This window comes from Crocodylus porosus, unplaced genomic scaffold (genome assembly GCF_001723895.1).
Source record: "Crocodylus porosus isolate Cpor-Errol unplaced genomic scaffold, CroPor_comp1, whole genome shotgun sequence".
NCBI lineage: Eukaryota > Metazoa > Chordata > Crocodylia > Crocodylidae > Crocodylus > Crocodylus porosus.
Window position 1 is genome coordinate 248,619,509 of NW_017728886.1, and position 14,626 is coordinate 248,634,134.

The window sequence follows — 14,626 nt, forward strand, 5'->3', positions numbered from 1 at the left end:
GATTGCCCGCCTGTCTTCTGGTGTGGATGCTTTGCCCCAAAGTTTGGTGTCATCAGCAAACTTGGCCAGTCCGCTTCTGACTCCAATGTCCACATCATTAATGAAGATGTTGAACAGTATGGGTCCAAGGACAGAGCCCTAGGGGACCCCAATGGTCACAGGACACCATGATGAGTGACTTCCATCAATTACTATCCTCTGGGTCCAACCACGGAGCCAATTTCCTAGCCAGTGGATCATGGTGGACCCAAGGCCACAATTGGCCAGTTTTGCCAAGAGGTGATCATGGGATACCAGATTGAAGGCTTTAAGTCAAGATATATGACATCAATCTGCAAGATTTATGATTTATGCAAAGCTGGAGATGGAGGAGGGGAGTGTGGGGGAATTGAAATGAAAATACATATTTTGCTGTGATTTATTGTGAAGTCAGGATCTGAATATTTTCCCTGGTTTTCAAATCAAGTTGGTGTGATAACTTCCATTAGTAAGATTCCCATCTTGCTTAGTTTTGGTTTATTTCTTTATTTATTTGTTTTCTGACTTCAGTGCAACCAGTACCAAGCCCTGCATTTGTTTCAATCAAACAAAACACTTTTACACTATAATAAAAATCCCATAGTTTAATACGTTGCCATGCACAAATGAAGTCAAACAATGCTGAGTACAAAATTGTCAAATATACAAAATGATAAAGCAGATTTTCAAGGCTTTCAGAGATCATGCCCAAAGATGCCAAAACCCTCTTATTTGTAGTAATTTGAATTTCATCATTAAAACAATTCCTCCCTCCCACCCATTGTGTTTTTGCTGACTTTTGAAAACACAAGAAATTAAGACTAAATATAAAAACCACAGAGTGGAATTGACAGCCACTTAATGTGCAGAAAATTAGATTGTACAGTAATTTCTGCATTTTGAGAAAAGAAAAGAAATAAAGAACTGTTGTACAGATTAACCCTTCAGGTGCCTGGGGAGATACAGTGTACAGAACAGAAAGGCTCTCTCTGTTATGCCACTTCCTTTGGTTCTGACCTGAAAACCTTCAGTCCTGGGTGTGTTGGGATAATTGCTCTTCATTAGCAGCTATGAGTAGAAGAATCTACTCACTCTCCAAATGCTGGCATTCTTCTAGAAGGTCATCCACCCACAAAAACACTTCAGAGTAGATTATTTACCTGAAGCCAACCTCTCAACTGATGTAAACCAGCCCTGGAGTCAATCAAGGTACACCAGGAGTGGCCCTCCTCTAGCACATGTCCTACACATGGCCTGGACAACCTCTGTTAGTGGCATGTGGCAGACTGGGGAGGGCACAGGAAACACAGTAACACATAGGAAGGGAGCAAAACAGCACAACGGGTCAGAAAGGGAGCAGAGTGCAGAGCAACAGATTCGGCAAGGAAGAGAATCAGAGTGGCACTCGGGGGGGTGTGAAGCTTACCTTCTGGCATACCTGTCAAAAAGATTGGCCCCCAGTCAGGTACACTGATTTGGACCAGATGAACAGTCACAGATACCAAGGCTAGAAGGGACCATTACAACCTTTCAGTGTCAACTCCTGTATGACACAAGCTGTAACACGGTGGCAGCCGGATTGACTGCAGCAGTCAATTTTGTGTCCTTTCTAAGGTGGTGCCCAGGACTGGTGCCCAGCGAGACTACTGATTCGTTACTGCAAAAGGGAAAGTAAAGCCAGTTTCCGAAAACTGGCCCTATCTACCTGGAGACATTAAAAGAACTACAAAAGCAAAGCTAACTTAGGTCAACATGTGTCTTTCCAGTGACTGTTATGACATCTGGGTCATACTCTAGTATTTCAATATGGTGGAAAATGCTAATGTTATACAATGGACATTACTTAGGCCTGTGAAATTTTAGTGTTACATGCAGACTTGGCCTTTTCTGCTTTTAAAACCACCACTAAAAGGTAGAAAAATTCTAGGAGTAAAATTGGTTTTTTTTTCTAGTAGCTTAATGCAAAATAAGAGGAGTCATATCAGATTATGTCCTATCTTAGAGAAAGCACAAGTCTTTCATTTATTTCCCATTTTGTGGTATTGCCCTGTGCATTTCATTTTTGTTTTGAGTGAAGCCCAAGATACATTAATAGCTAATCAAATGAGTGTCGTGCAGTTAAACAGTTCCTTATGGCCCTCAGTTCAATAGTTTCATGCTTTCCAGGGCCTCCAGCAAGCAAGGCATTTGGAACGCCAGGGTTTGATTGTGCAAAGTGCTCTGTGCCTTCAGCTAACATCCAGGTCAGTACTCAGTATATTATAGGCCAGAGATATTAGCTCAGTATAACACAACTTCTTGCCATCCCTTAGTGGGGTCAGTGGAGCTGGGTGCTCTGAGGAGGTGGGAGTAGGGTGTTAAATGGAAACCTCTTGACACAGGATTTTTATTGGCAGTTGGAAGATTGCATTCTTATGGCATAGCACTGATATAGTGGAGGTCATTCAGATCTGTCTTCCACTTGACTAAGAAAATAAACATAGACAGCAGCATGGGTGCAGGGGATGAGGATCAGAGGCTAAATAAGAACATTCTAAGCATTTCTATGTCTCTACCAGTCTTGAGATCAGAGCCAGCTCCCATAAAGGAAACCCCAGCCTAGATGTATAAATGAATGCTCCAAACAAACAAACACACTAACAAACAAATCCCCCTAAGCATTCAACCAGATGGATCAATATTTTTCTCTATAAAGCTTTTTATTGCTCATATGCAGTTTTGCTACAGTATTGATCTCCCTTTTCTAAAATTTTGTGTATAGCTATTTAATTTGGTGACTTATGATATTAACTGGAGGAATTCACTGCAAGTGCTTAATGAAAATAGTATGATCTGGGTGCAAGAATAGCTATAGTGGATTTTTACAAAAGCACTTAGATGTATTTGCCGCATATTCTTCACTTAAACACCAGAAAGGACCTTTTTTTCATCTCATTCTCAGGCTAAGCCTGGATGTGTTATAGTAAAGCCTCAAATCCTGCTTTAGGGAAGAAGCTGACATTATACAGCCATCTGCAACATCAGCTACTTTTTCTGTCCAAACTATGACCTCAGGCAAGCTTTTTCAGGACAGCTCTCCTTCACAGACTGCAAGGTGGTTCAGAATACTGAAAACGCTTGCAACATAAGCTCGTGACTGTAAAGGATTCCACGGGCTAAAGTTCTTTAAGGCATAAATCTAGCTCAAACTAATGTCTTTGGGATTTTACATTTGACTGGATCAAGAATCCAAAAAAGCTCTCTTTTTCCTGTCATTTTCAATTCTTTTGGGTTCAGGTTTGCATTACTAATTTGACTTCTTCCCCCTTTGGTGGCTGAATGTAACCACATCCTAGCTGGGTAAGTATAGTGTTATTGTTTACTCTTTACAAGAAATATCCTTTTTTCTCAGAACAGAGATGCACTGTAAAGGGCAGCTACTAAAGACTTGTGCTTTCAGTGCACCTATCAAAACACAGTTCTGTGAAGCCCATGTCAGAAAACAGAGTGGTCTGTTACCTCTTTTTAAAGCATGGGATGCAAAATGGCCTTCTGTAATAGAACCCCATCACACAAAAAGTTGCTACTAGGCAGAGTGCTTATTACTGTTTGTGGTCCCATTGAAGTCATTTAACTTCTAAGGGTTTATTAACTAAATCCAATGGGGCTACTCAAAAAAGTAAGCAGAGTTTGCTGACTTTGAAGTAGTGAAAGCCTTATACTGCAGACAACTGCAAAGTGAGAGGGGAAAAAAAATAATCAGCACAGTAACCCCTCTATCAATTTTTCAACACTTTTCAATTCTTTCCTATAGAACACCATTTTCCCAATTAAGAGTCAAACCTGCAGCTCTTACTCCTGACTCAAGATAAAACTTTTGCTGAAGTCAACGATTTGGGCCCAAGGAGTTATTGAAAGAAATCAGCTTTGTTCTGCATGTCCCAATGTATTTAGAAGTCATTTTCTGACCAATTCTGTCACCTTCAATCATGTGCCCTTATGAAAAGACCCAAGACCCACTGAAGTTTCTATTGAGTGGATCTGCTTATACAGTTCAGCTACCAACTCATCCATTAAACCTAAGAGAGTTTTGCTTAAGTAAATGTCATTAATAAGGTCTTGAACTGCAGGGCAGGTAGAAGACATTTAGGCGAGAATGGCTCATTCTGATCACGTAGTGTAACTTTAGGCATAACACAGGACAAAGAACTTCACCCAGTAATTGCTGTATGAAGTGAGTAACTTTTGTTGTTATGGCATATCTATAGCACATCTGTTAGAAATGCAACCTATCTGGATTTTTAAAGACTTTACACAAAGATGAATCTACCACATTGCCAGAAAACTGGTTCTAATAGTCAGTTACTCTTAGTGTTGTAAAACTTACTTTTATTTCTAATCTGAATTTCCCTAGCTTTAGTGCCTAGCCACTGGATCTCATTGTTCCATTGCCTTCTAGAGATCAGGGCTGCTTGCTATCAGATATCTCTTTCTAATGCAGGGACTTGCAGGCTGCGACCAAGTCAACGCTTAACTTTCTGCAAATGAAACATTTTGACAAAAATTAAATAAAATAAAATAGAGATATCTCAGCATATTATGCAAATGCAGTAATCTTTATCAACAAACTTTAGATCTTAGTCGTGTTTGCTTGACAAGACCCAATTTCTATAAAATTTTACTTATTGGCATTAATTATGTTCCCCATACTTAATCTTTACTACTTGTGTCTAGGGATGCACCAACAATTTTGGGGGCCAATACCGATATCTGATTTTTAAAGAGGCATAATGGCCGATACTGATTCGATTTCCGATACTCGGCTAGGCAGCTTGAAGAGCAGTGTTCAGCTGGTAAGTCTTTTGATCAAGGGCCCTGCAGTGAGGGAGGGAGTGGGGCTGAGGCAGGGGCTGGGGTACACATTGGCCAGCTGGGGTCAGGTGGGGAGTGGGACAGAGCCATGACTTGTCCCTAGGGTGCAGGGGACGGGGGTCAGCTCCCACCACTGCACACACCCGGGGAGGCATGGGGGGCACGTGCCCCCAGATCTGTGCATTGCGGGGCAGGCTGCCACTGTGGGCTGGGCCCGAGGCTGTGGTGTGCTCTTCCCAGTGAGGGCTAGGCCAGGCTGTGCTTAGGGTGGGCAGCAGTGGCAGTGCTGGTAGAGGGGCTATAGGGGGGGAGCTGCAGCCTACATCGTAGTCCCCAGTGTAGACACCTCCCAGCACCGCCACTGCCTGTCTCGTGCACAGCCTGGCCCAGCCCCTACTAGGAAGAGCTGCAGCTTCATCCTACACCCTGCCCTGCCCCAGCCCCACTACCTCCCTCACCGCAGGGACCTTGATCTTCCCCCCCATGCCCCTTGCCTTCTCCCTCCCCTTCCACTACAACAAATTTACCAGCTGGACAGAGCTGTCCAAGCTGCTGGGCTCCGCTCTTTCTGCCTACATGCTGCATTGCAGCTGCATATGCATGGGACATTTATCAGCCACATTAGGCTAAAAAAAGCCAATTTCTAATACAGTCAATTTTCTTTATATCAGTGCTGATCAGATATCAGACTGATATATTGGTGCACTTCTACTTGTGTCATAATCAACATTTCTATTTCTATGATTTTTGCCCATGACCAATGACAGGGACTGATGACTCCCTATTTATGGTTTCCTGGGTCATCTTATTTGCCGTTTTCTAAATATCAGCACAATACTGGCTCTTACATGGTTCTTTGGAACTTCCCTAGTATTTCAAGATTTATTAAAAGCAGCATTAATGATTTAGAGAGTCATTATTTTTAATACCATTGGGTACAAGTTATCTGGTCCTAAAGATTTAAACAATGTGTATTTTAATATTTGCTTCTTAATATTTTCTCTAGTTACTGATGCAGTAGAAAGGCTTTCACTCTGTTTTTTCCCAAAAACAAAGTAGAAATATTTGTTGCAGTCCTTTCCTTAGATTGAAAAAACGACTACTGCCTAATACTAGGCCTACACCATTGCTAGCATTTCATTTGTTCCTACTACTTCTTATACTTAACCCTGCTGTTCATAGATATTTCATCAGTATGTTCAGAAGACAATTGATAAGGGAAGCTTTTCTTAACTTCTGATTTGTACTTGTTGCTGTGAGGGTCCCATTTATTCAGACATTGTATTATTGGGAGTTTTTGCACTCCAGACATTTTTCCTAATTGTAGGCAATGCCAGTAGTACCTTGCTTTGGTCAAATCCATCAACTTTACTGACAGCATGGGACACTTTTCTTGTCAAATTAAGATCTTATATTGGCCAGGATCTAGAGGTCAGAGCCAACTGTCCCACACTCACCGAGACTGAGATTGCAAAGATATTAGTTGTTAAAAAAGGGCAAAACGTGCAGACTTTTATTTTCCAATAACTGAGACCTAGGGGAAAAACAGCAGTGCTGAACTGGATCCATAGCTGGCATTAATCAGGAAATATGTCATGACATTATTAGAGCTCGCTCTGCCAATTTACACCAACATCAGATCTGGCCCACAATATTAAGAGCATTAAAAAAAGAAATAGGAATTTTGTCATTGGGAAAGTTTCACTCCCCTAAAGAACCAACAGCTATTATCAAGTAGCAACATTACCTTAAAGCAATGATTCTCAAACAGGGGGAACCTTGGGATGCTTTACGATTCTTTCAAGTGTGCTGAGGGGTGCCATGCAATGTTAGCACAGGTGGTTTGCAAACATAATTCCCAAGATAAATCCAGAGATTTCAAACAGGAATCCATAGTGTTAAAAACATTCTCACCTATTGTGGTCTTTATGAGTTATTTGCAACAGAAGAATTATGCTATTTTTCTGTAGTCAAAAAATAAGTGAAAAGTAAGAAATGGCATTTTCCCAGGGATTCCTTGAGTCTAATGAGGGATACTTTGAATATAACAAGGGGTGCCTGGAATCGAATGAGGGATACCTTGAATCCAAGAAGGAGTGCCTTGAGTCTTAAAAAGGTTGAGAACAAGTCCACTAAGGGATAGAGAGGAAAACAGTGCAAAGAATGAGCTTGGTAATGCATGTAGATGCAGATGGATTGGCAAAACCAAACAGCTTTTGCAAACTTCTTTCCTGTGCAGCTTATCTTTTTTAATAGAATACATTATGTGACAGTTCCAGAGAAAGAGAGCCACATAGCTGAAAAAAAAAGGGGGGGGGTAGGGGGAAATAAAAAGCCCATTGTTTATTTTCACTATGGTATATTTTCTTATTCAGGGTAAAGATTCTGTCTCCCTCCTGGTATTAAAAGTGACTGTATCTGATGTAGTAAAGATGACTGGAGTGCCAGCAAAGCATCTTAGTGAAGGCCTCGTGAAACAGCCCTTTTTCACACAGAGAACAATTACTGTGAATAAAGGTAACAGGGTCTCAGATCACTCATGGGAGGAAGACTGCAAGGTTGAGTGCTGATTCTTGGTTGATGCTGTTACTGTTTACCTAGATTTTGGAGATAGTAATCAGGTTGGCCGTAGCTCATTTGCCAGCATCACAGTACCAAATTTAAGGGTGACAGTGGCATATGCAACTATATACATCTCACCAGGGTTGAAAATTACTGTTTTAACAAAATGATGTTGGCATCCTACCCTTCTGCACAGAACGAAGGGATTTCAAAAATAGCTTATTCCCTCCCTTTCATGTTGACTTGATCTTGGCACCCAGTACATGAAATGAATTATTGAACAAATATAGAGCATTCTTTCCATGCAACTGATCTCAGGACCCAGGCAAAAGTGGATATGTCTGCTATTAATAAAGTATTCAGCATCAAAAACCTTCAATAGACTTGAAAATTGGAATTCAGTAGCCTTTCTGAGAACATAGTACTCACTCCCATTCACAATAATAAAAATTCTCCTACACACTTACTTATATAACAAAGTTTTCTGAGGACAGTGCTGGGATTCAAACAGTTGTTCAATACGTGTATACTCATTTCATAAATATCCCTGAGGAAGCATGGCCTACTTTGGGAGAATAAAAGTGATTAAAATACCAAAACATGGTGACAAGTTAAATACAAAACCAACGCATAGTGAGTTCATTATAGCCCCATGCCTACAGAAACTTTACACATGTGAGTAGGCCCATCAGACTCAGCAGGAATAATATTATGCCTAAAATTATTCACACGTGGAGGTTTTTGTAGGTTCCAGGTCTAAGTCCATTTCAAACATAAGATCAAAACTTGTCCCATGGAAATCTATGGCAAAACTCCCATTGAATACAACTGGACTATGATTTGGATCTTATTTGCACATTTCTCAGTTCATATAATACTGCTTTTCAAGATCATCACAACTATACTCCTGGGAATCATTTAAAACAAAGCATTTTGTAAGAAATAGTTCTCACATCTAACTTCAAGCTCATGTACTGGAAGACGTTCAAAACCAACATTGATATATAAAATGCTTCTAATAGTTGTTAGCCTAACATATCTTCTCTCATACTCAAGAAGCATACCAGTCCCTGATGATCAGTCCTTTATCATTTGAATTACTCTAGACATTATCATTACATAGTAAAATAAGAGGATTCTTACCACATAAGTATCTCCTGTTCTGTTTCTTTTTATGCAAACTGTTATCATATTTTTAAGCAGCAGTACCAATATGATTGACCTAGAAAATAGACACATCTCAGTCTTCACACTGCATTTTTAAAAACTATATGAGAAAGGACTACAAAACATATTAAAACTTAGGAACAAAATTCTGCAATGCATGTGACTAGTTTATTAAATAATTATCAGCTTGTAAGTTGCCATTCTGTGGGCATCTCTCAAAGGACACATTGGCAAGCACTTCTGGAGCATCTTTGCACTGATCGGATATTATTCTTCTGTCTTTAGGGGGCTTCATAACCAACACATCTAAAATTCTGGGCCTGGACTTTCAAAAAGTGAATAGTGCTTCTGGACATCTTAAGTTTCTGGTTGCTCAATTTGAGAAACATGCTGAGATCTGTCAAAAAAATTAATTACTTCTGAAAGTCTTGCCACTGTTAAATATAGTTTGGCTCTGATTTGCTATTAAGCTGTGTGCAACGTCCTGAACCTTCCTGTCCTAAAGACATGGGCTGCTGTACACCAGAGAGGGGAAAAGATTTCCAACATAGTGCATACCTACCTGAAAAAGCCAAAAATATACACACTGTATATTGTACATTGCATATTCCCTCAATGTTAACTCTTCTGACTTACTACAGTTACATCAGGATGCAGCTTCCCTCCATTGTTGGGTCTCTAAGTCTCCAACATGAAAGGCTAACTACAGGTTTGGCAGATGCCATAGTAACAGTCCATTAGGCTGGAGAGAAGGATGGTTGTTAGACACCCAAAGCAGCACCTTTGATTTAGGGATGGCAGGAACAACCATGTTGGTCCCTCAGCAGGCTGCTGACATTATTTTATTAAAAAGAGTATTTCAAGTAGGTCCCAATATCAGGAATGGAAATTACTTCCCCAAAGTCCCTGTGAATAAAAATTGTATCTCAGCCAGCTGTGATACAACCAATGATGGTATCAGCCACTTAAGAGATTGAACAAATAATAACAATGCTCAGGTTGAATGCAACAGTCTTGAGCCTGCTACAGTATATTGAAAAGTTTATTAGAGCCATTTGCCCATTCCTAGTTCATACTAAAACTGTTTTTAGGGTAGAATAAGGGGGAAATATTAATAGAAGTGGATGTCCTCTACAGAGAGAGCCCTACTCTCTAAAGAGTATTTAATCCACTTTGCATGGCTTGTTCTCTGCAGAGAGTTCAGGTGCTCTATACCATGCCACCCAAAAGAATGAGTGATCTATATAGAAGGCTCATCCTTAATGTAGATAAAAACTGGGGGCATAACACATGCCTGAGAAAGGACCCTTTCCCCTACAACTCACTGGGAAATGCACTGGCACAGCAGAAATGCTGAGCTCAGGATTTGGTGGGGAACAGGGAAGACTAGACACAATGTCCTATAACCCGTTCAACTACCCTATTCCTGGCTACTTCCACAGTAGCTGTTCTGTAAGTCTCAATAAAAGAAGTGGCACATTTGCTATGAGAAATATATCTTTGCAATCTACTATGAATTTGTGAAGCCTTAATTTTGGATATGGTCTCAGCATAAGTACCGAAACATATTTTACCTTTTCTAAAAAGATCTTTTATTAAATGTATGGCACGTGCTAAGTCTTCTGTGTGGAGATCACACGTGAAGTGCTGCTGTAGTTAAATGGAATATTGTTTGACTGTATAACTAACATACACAAGACATGGTTACATTCCTATCAGGAGTGAAATATTGTGAACATATCCACTGAGATGGGAGATCTGCTGTAAGTTTTTCCTAAAACATCATGCCATCTGCATACATAATAAAATAATCCAGTAGTTGTCATGCTAAAACAGGACTTCCAGTGAAGGGCACAGATAGTTCCCTAATGGGAACTCAAAGTTATGCACAGTGATGAAAACTGGAAGTAAGTTTCCAGCTAATGGTCTGTCAGTGACTACTCTGAACAAATCGGCACTGTATATTATGCACATTTTCATTCCAGGGCAAGCCAGGGCTTTCCAGAATGTATCATCTTGACTGGATGGTTATATTTCAGTTCATCTTTCAATCCTCCATGGTCATCTTCTGGCAGTGCCATTTGTAACACATTTCATGAAGGAAAGTTCAACTGGCAGGACAGCAGCTTTACAGGCTGGTAATATTTATGGAGAAATCTCTGTTGGGGCTGCAAAAGAAAAACAGACAATAAATATAGACTCACTTCAAGCAAGGAAATTGCAATGTACTTCAACTGAAATAAAAAGGCAGCTGTGTGCTATACAAATGTATGCTTATTACAAAGAAAAAATCTTCTTAGACTTTCTAATGATACTCTAAGGAGCTTTCCCAATCGCTGGCATTCCTGTCACTTAATTAGCCCCCTGGATAAGGAGCAAGTTTGGACTGAGAACGAACAGAACGTTCATGCACGAGATTTAATCTATGCTACATGCATATTGCACCACAATATAAATAGTGTTAAATGTATCCAACTCCAAGAAAGCAAGGCCTTCTATCTAAAACACCCTTGCTATGGCCTGCTTCCTTCATCAATCCCACTAGAATCAAATCCCCAGAAAGACACTTTCACTTCCCAAGCAGAGCTTGGATGTTTCCTTCCCCAACACATACTGGGTAAGAGGACCTCAAAAGATCATCTAGTCTAGCTGATTATTCCCCAGCAGCAGTGTAACAGGGCAGATGTTCACCAGGGCAGCTGTAACAAACAGAAGCAGAAGCAGCTTCTGGCTGCTGCTGTGTGTTCGGTGTGTCTGTGCAACTGCAATGGCAGTTGCTATTTTTCCCACCTCCCGCCTTCCTAGTCATTGCCTAGGGCTGCTGCCCTGGTCACCCTGCCTTTGTTACACTACTGTTTCCCAGTTCACATTTGTGTGTTCAGTTGCTCCATCCTAAGTGCAGACCTTTGCACTTGTCCTTGGTTAACTTTAGCCAATTTGAGACCATTTCTCCAGTTTAGCAAAGTCATTCTGAATCCTAGCCTTGTCCTCAAGAGTGTGTGCAACCCCACCAAACTTGGTGTGTTGGTGGAAGGAGAGAGATGGAAGTGGTGCAGCGCAGAGCCAAGGAGTATTCTGTAGGCCTTCGGTCTTGGGGAGAACCGTTTCAGAGTTTCATAGTAGCTAGGGTCAGGAGGGACCTGAACAGATCATCTAGGCTGACCCCCTGCCACAGGCAGGAATGAATGCTGGGTTCACAAGACATCCAACCTCCTCTTGAATTTGCTCAAGGTAGGGGCGAGGACCACTTCCCTGGGAAGCTGGTTCCAGATTTTGGCCACAAACTGTAAAATAGTGCCTTCTAATCTCTAACCTAAACCTATTCTCCATCAGCTTATTACCATTGTTCCTTGTCACCCCAGGCTGTGCTGGGGAGAAGGGGGCTCTTATCTATTTGCTGTTGATCTCCCCTGAAGAGTTTGTAGGTAGCCACCAGGTCCCCCCTCAGCCTCCTTTTGCTGAGGCTCAACAGATTCAGGCCCCTCAGTCTCTCCTTGTAGGGCCTGCCCTGCTGCCCTCTCACCAAGTGGTCGGCCCTCCTCTGAACCCTCTCCAGGCTGGCCACATCCCTTTTGAAGTGTGGTGCCCAGTACTGGACGCAGTACTCCAACTGCAGCCTGACCAAAGCTGCATAGAGGGGGAGTATCACCTCTCTGGACCAGCTTGAGATGCGTCTTTGGATGCATGACAAAGTATGGCTGCCCACTGCTCCGCTACAGCTCTCATTTTCTAGTCCAAAGACTCTGAAGATGTGAGGAGCTCAAATCCTAACGCAGATAGGTGCAGAAAAGCAGGCTTGCAATTTGCCTTCCTCCTCATTAGAGGTCCTGCCCAGCAACTCTGCTTCTGGTTCTATGTAGCCAAGAAAGAGATGAACATCTGATCAGGGCATCTCACCCTCTAGGGCTCCCATTCCTTACAACCTCAGCATAGAAAGAGAAAATTAATGGCTATTCCTCTTCCCTTCCCCAACAGAATTCTTATCTCTTGTTGCCTTGATGTGAGAAACCTAGACTACTTGGTAAGAGCTCTTCCATTATTTATCAGTTATCATCACTGATACATGCTAACCATCACAGTGAGACAAACTCACCGAGTCATTTCACCAGGATTTGTTAAAACATAACTTAATTTCTCACAGAGGAAGATCTTGGCATCACACGTTTTGCAGTTCACATCTTTGCTACAACAGTTCAAGTTCAGAACCTAATGCCTCATAAGAGTAAGGAGAGACCATGGCATGATGAAATCTTTACTGTTTTTAGTTGAATTGTTCCTCTTGCATGACTGTGTGTGCATGTATGTGTGTGTGTCCATGAGATTTGGGCATTTATAAGTGGATCTGGACCTTTGAGCCAGATTCCAAACCATGCTGATACTGGAACATTAATGCTACAAAAGTAGGTGGGCTCATATTCATGTAGGCTGTGGCCTCCTATACAACTCCCCTTCGAAATTACACCTACTGAGCCATTCTCTGTGGAGCGACTGGATCCTCCAGCTTGTCAGTTTTCCTTTATCTGCACCACCCGACCCAAATCTTTGAAGCTCTGGCTGTGGAAGATCTGAATGGGATGGAGGGGCTAGAATGTGAACCCCGCAATTTTCAGGGGCAAGTGGAATGAGATAAAAAACTGCCTGGAGGCCAATTTTTCCATATGCTCCTTATGCCTCTGTCTGAATCTGGCCTGTACAATGGAGAGAGCAGGAGCTTATGAAAACCGCCATGTTCTCAGCCATTTCCCTCTTGCTGTGGACCCATCTTCTAACAGCAAGATCAATTCTAACTCAGCCTTTATTATATTTTTTTAAATTGTAGGGCCTTCGTAGCTTTTACTCCTTATTCTCTGAGTCCTACTGTAATCCTGCAGCCACATCAATAGGTTCTTTACAAATACTCATTTGGGAGCAGAGATGTGGTTCCACCTGTGGCATGAAACACTTTCTACAGAATCTGAGAACTGAGCTGATTTCAGGCTTGGTAGGAGCTGGGAAGACAGTAGAGAGGGCACACTCTTAAAAAAAACTGGAAGAAATACTGGATTGGCCTCATACTGATCTGCAGGGATAACTTACCAACTTCTCCAGGAGAGAGAAAAAAATCAACTGTGCTAGTAAGTGAGCATAAAGGATAAATAAGGACACTTTAAAAATGTTTAAATAGGGTTTTAACTGGGCAAGTACACCCTTGTGGCTAGGTTCAGTCTAACCATCCCTCTGAAGACTAATTCCAGCCAGTGGGGTAATAATGAAGATGGGAATGTATCAGACCAAAGAAAGAAGCAGGAGATTTCTTTAAGGTTAAAAAAGATTTTCTTTGCTTGTAGGGAGGAGATATAATTTTTCAGAAATGCTACATCTACCATTAAGCCAGGCTTTTATCACAGCTCTTCCCCTGTCTTGAGAAAATCCAGTTCACTTCTTACAGTAATTAAAAGGAAAAAAAAAATCACTAAACTCTTGTGTACCAAGTGTTATTAAAAGCTCTGGCTACAAAGAGGTGGAGCTAAGGCAATAATCAGACTGGACAACAAAGACCTAATGACAGCCAGTCAGTTTAAAAAGAACAAGTGTAAGATCTGGCTATAATTTAAAATACCTCCTCTCTCCCATTTTTGAATGCCATTAATTTCCGGCTAAGTTCTGGGAAGTGCCAAGTGATTTTGGGCATCTTAATTTTGGGGGGCCTATAGTGGGTTTACACTCCCTTAGCCAGACTCAGGAGCCAGTTTCCTCATAAAAGCAAATTCATTTATTACCTGTGTAGAAAGCTCCTCACCACAGCAAATAAAAAAGGTCTTTTCATCAAAGCAAACAAAACAAGTACAGGTGCAAAGAACAAACAAAATTAAACCTCTGGTCTTCCTTTAGAGGAGAGATGCAGTCCCTGTGCTTCTTTCATAGATTTCATAGACATTAGGGCTGGAAGGGACCTCGGGAGATCATTGAGTCCAACCCCCCACCCAAAGGGCAGGAAGTCAGCTGGGGTCATAGGATCCCAGCAAGATAAGCATCCAATTTGCTCTTG

The 14,626-nt window shown here is 41.4% G+C and overlaps 1 protein-coding gene across 1 annotated transcript in view; it reads right to left on the reverse strand.

Annotated features, from left to right (window-relative positions):
- Positions 1-8,747: 8,747 nt before the first annotated feature.
- Positions 8,748-14,626, reverse strand: part of SAMD12 (sterile alpha motif domain containing 12) — a 240,595-nt gene continuing 234,716 nt past the window's right edge. The window contains exon 5 of the mRNA XM_019546211.1: positions 8,748-10,766. Within this exon, the coding sequence (XP_019401756.1) occupies positions 10,744-10,766 (23 nt within the window). The 3' untranslated portion in view covers positions 8,748-10,743. The remainder of the gene's footprint in view (positions 10,767-14,626) is intronic.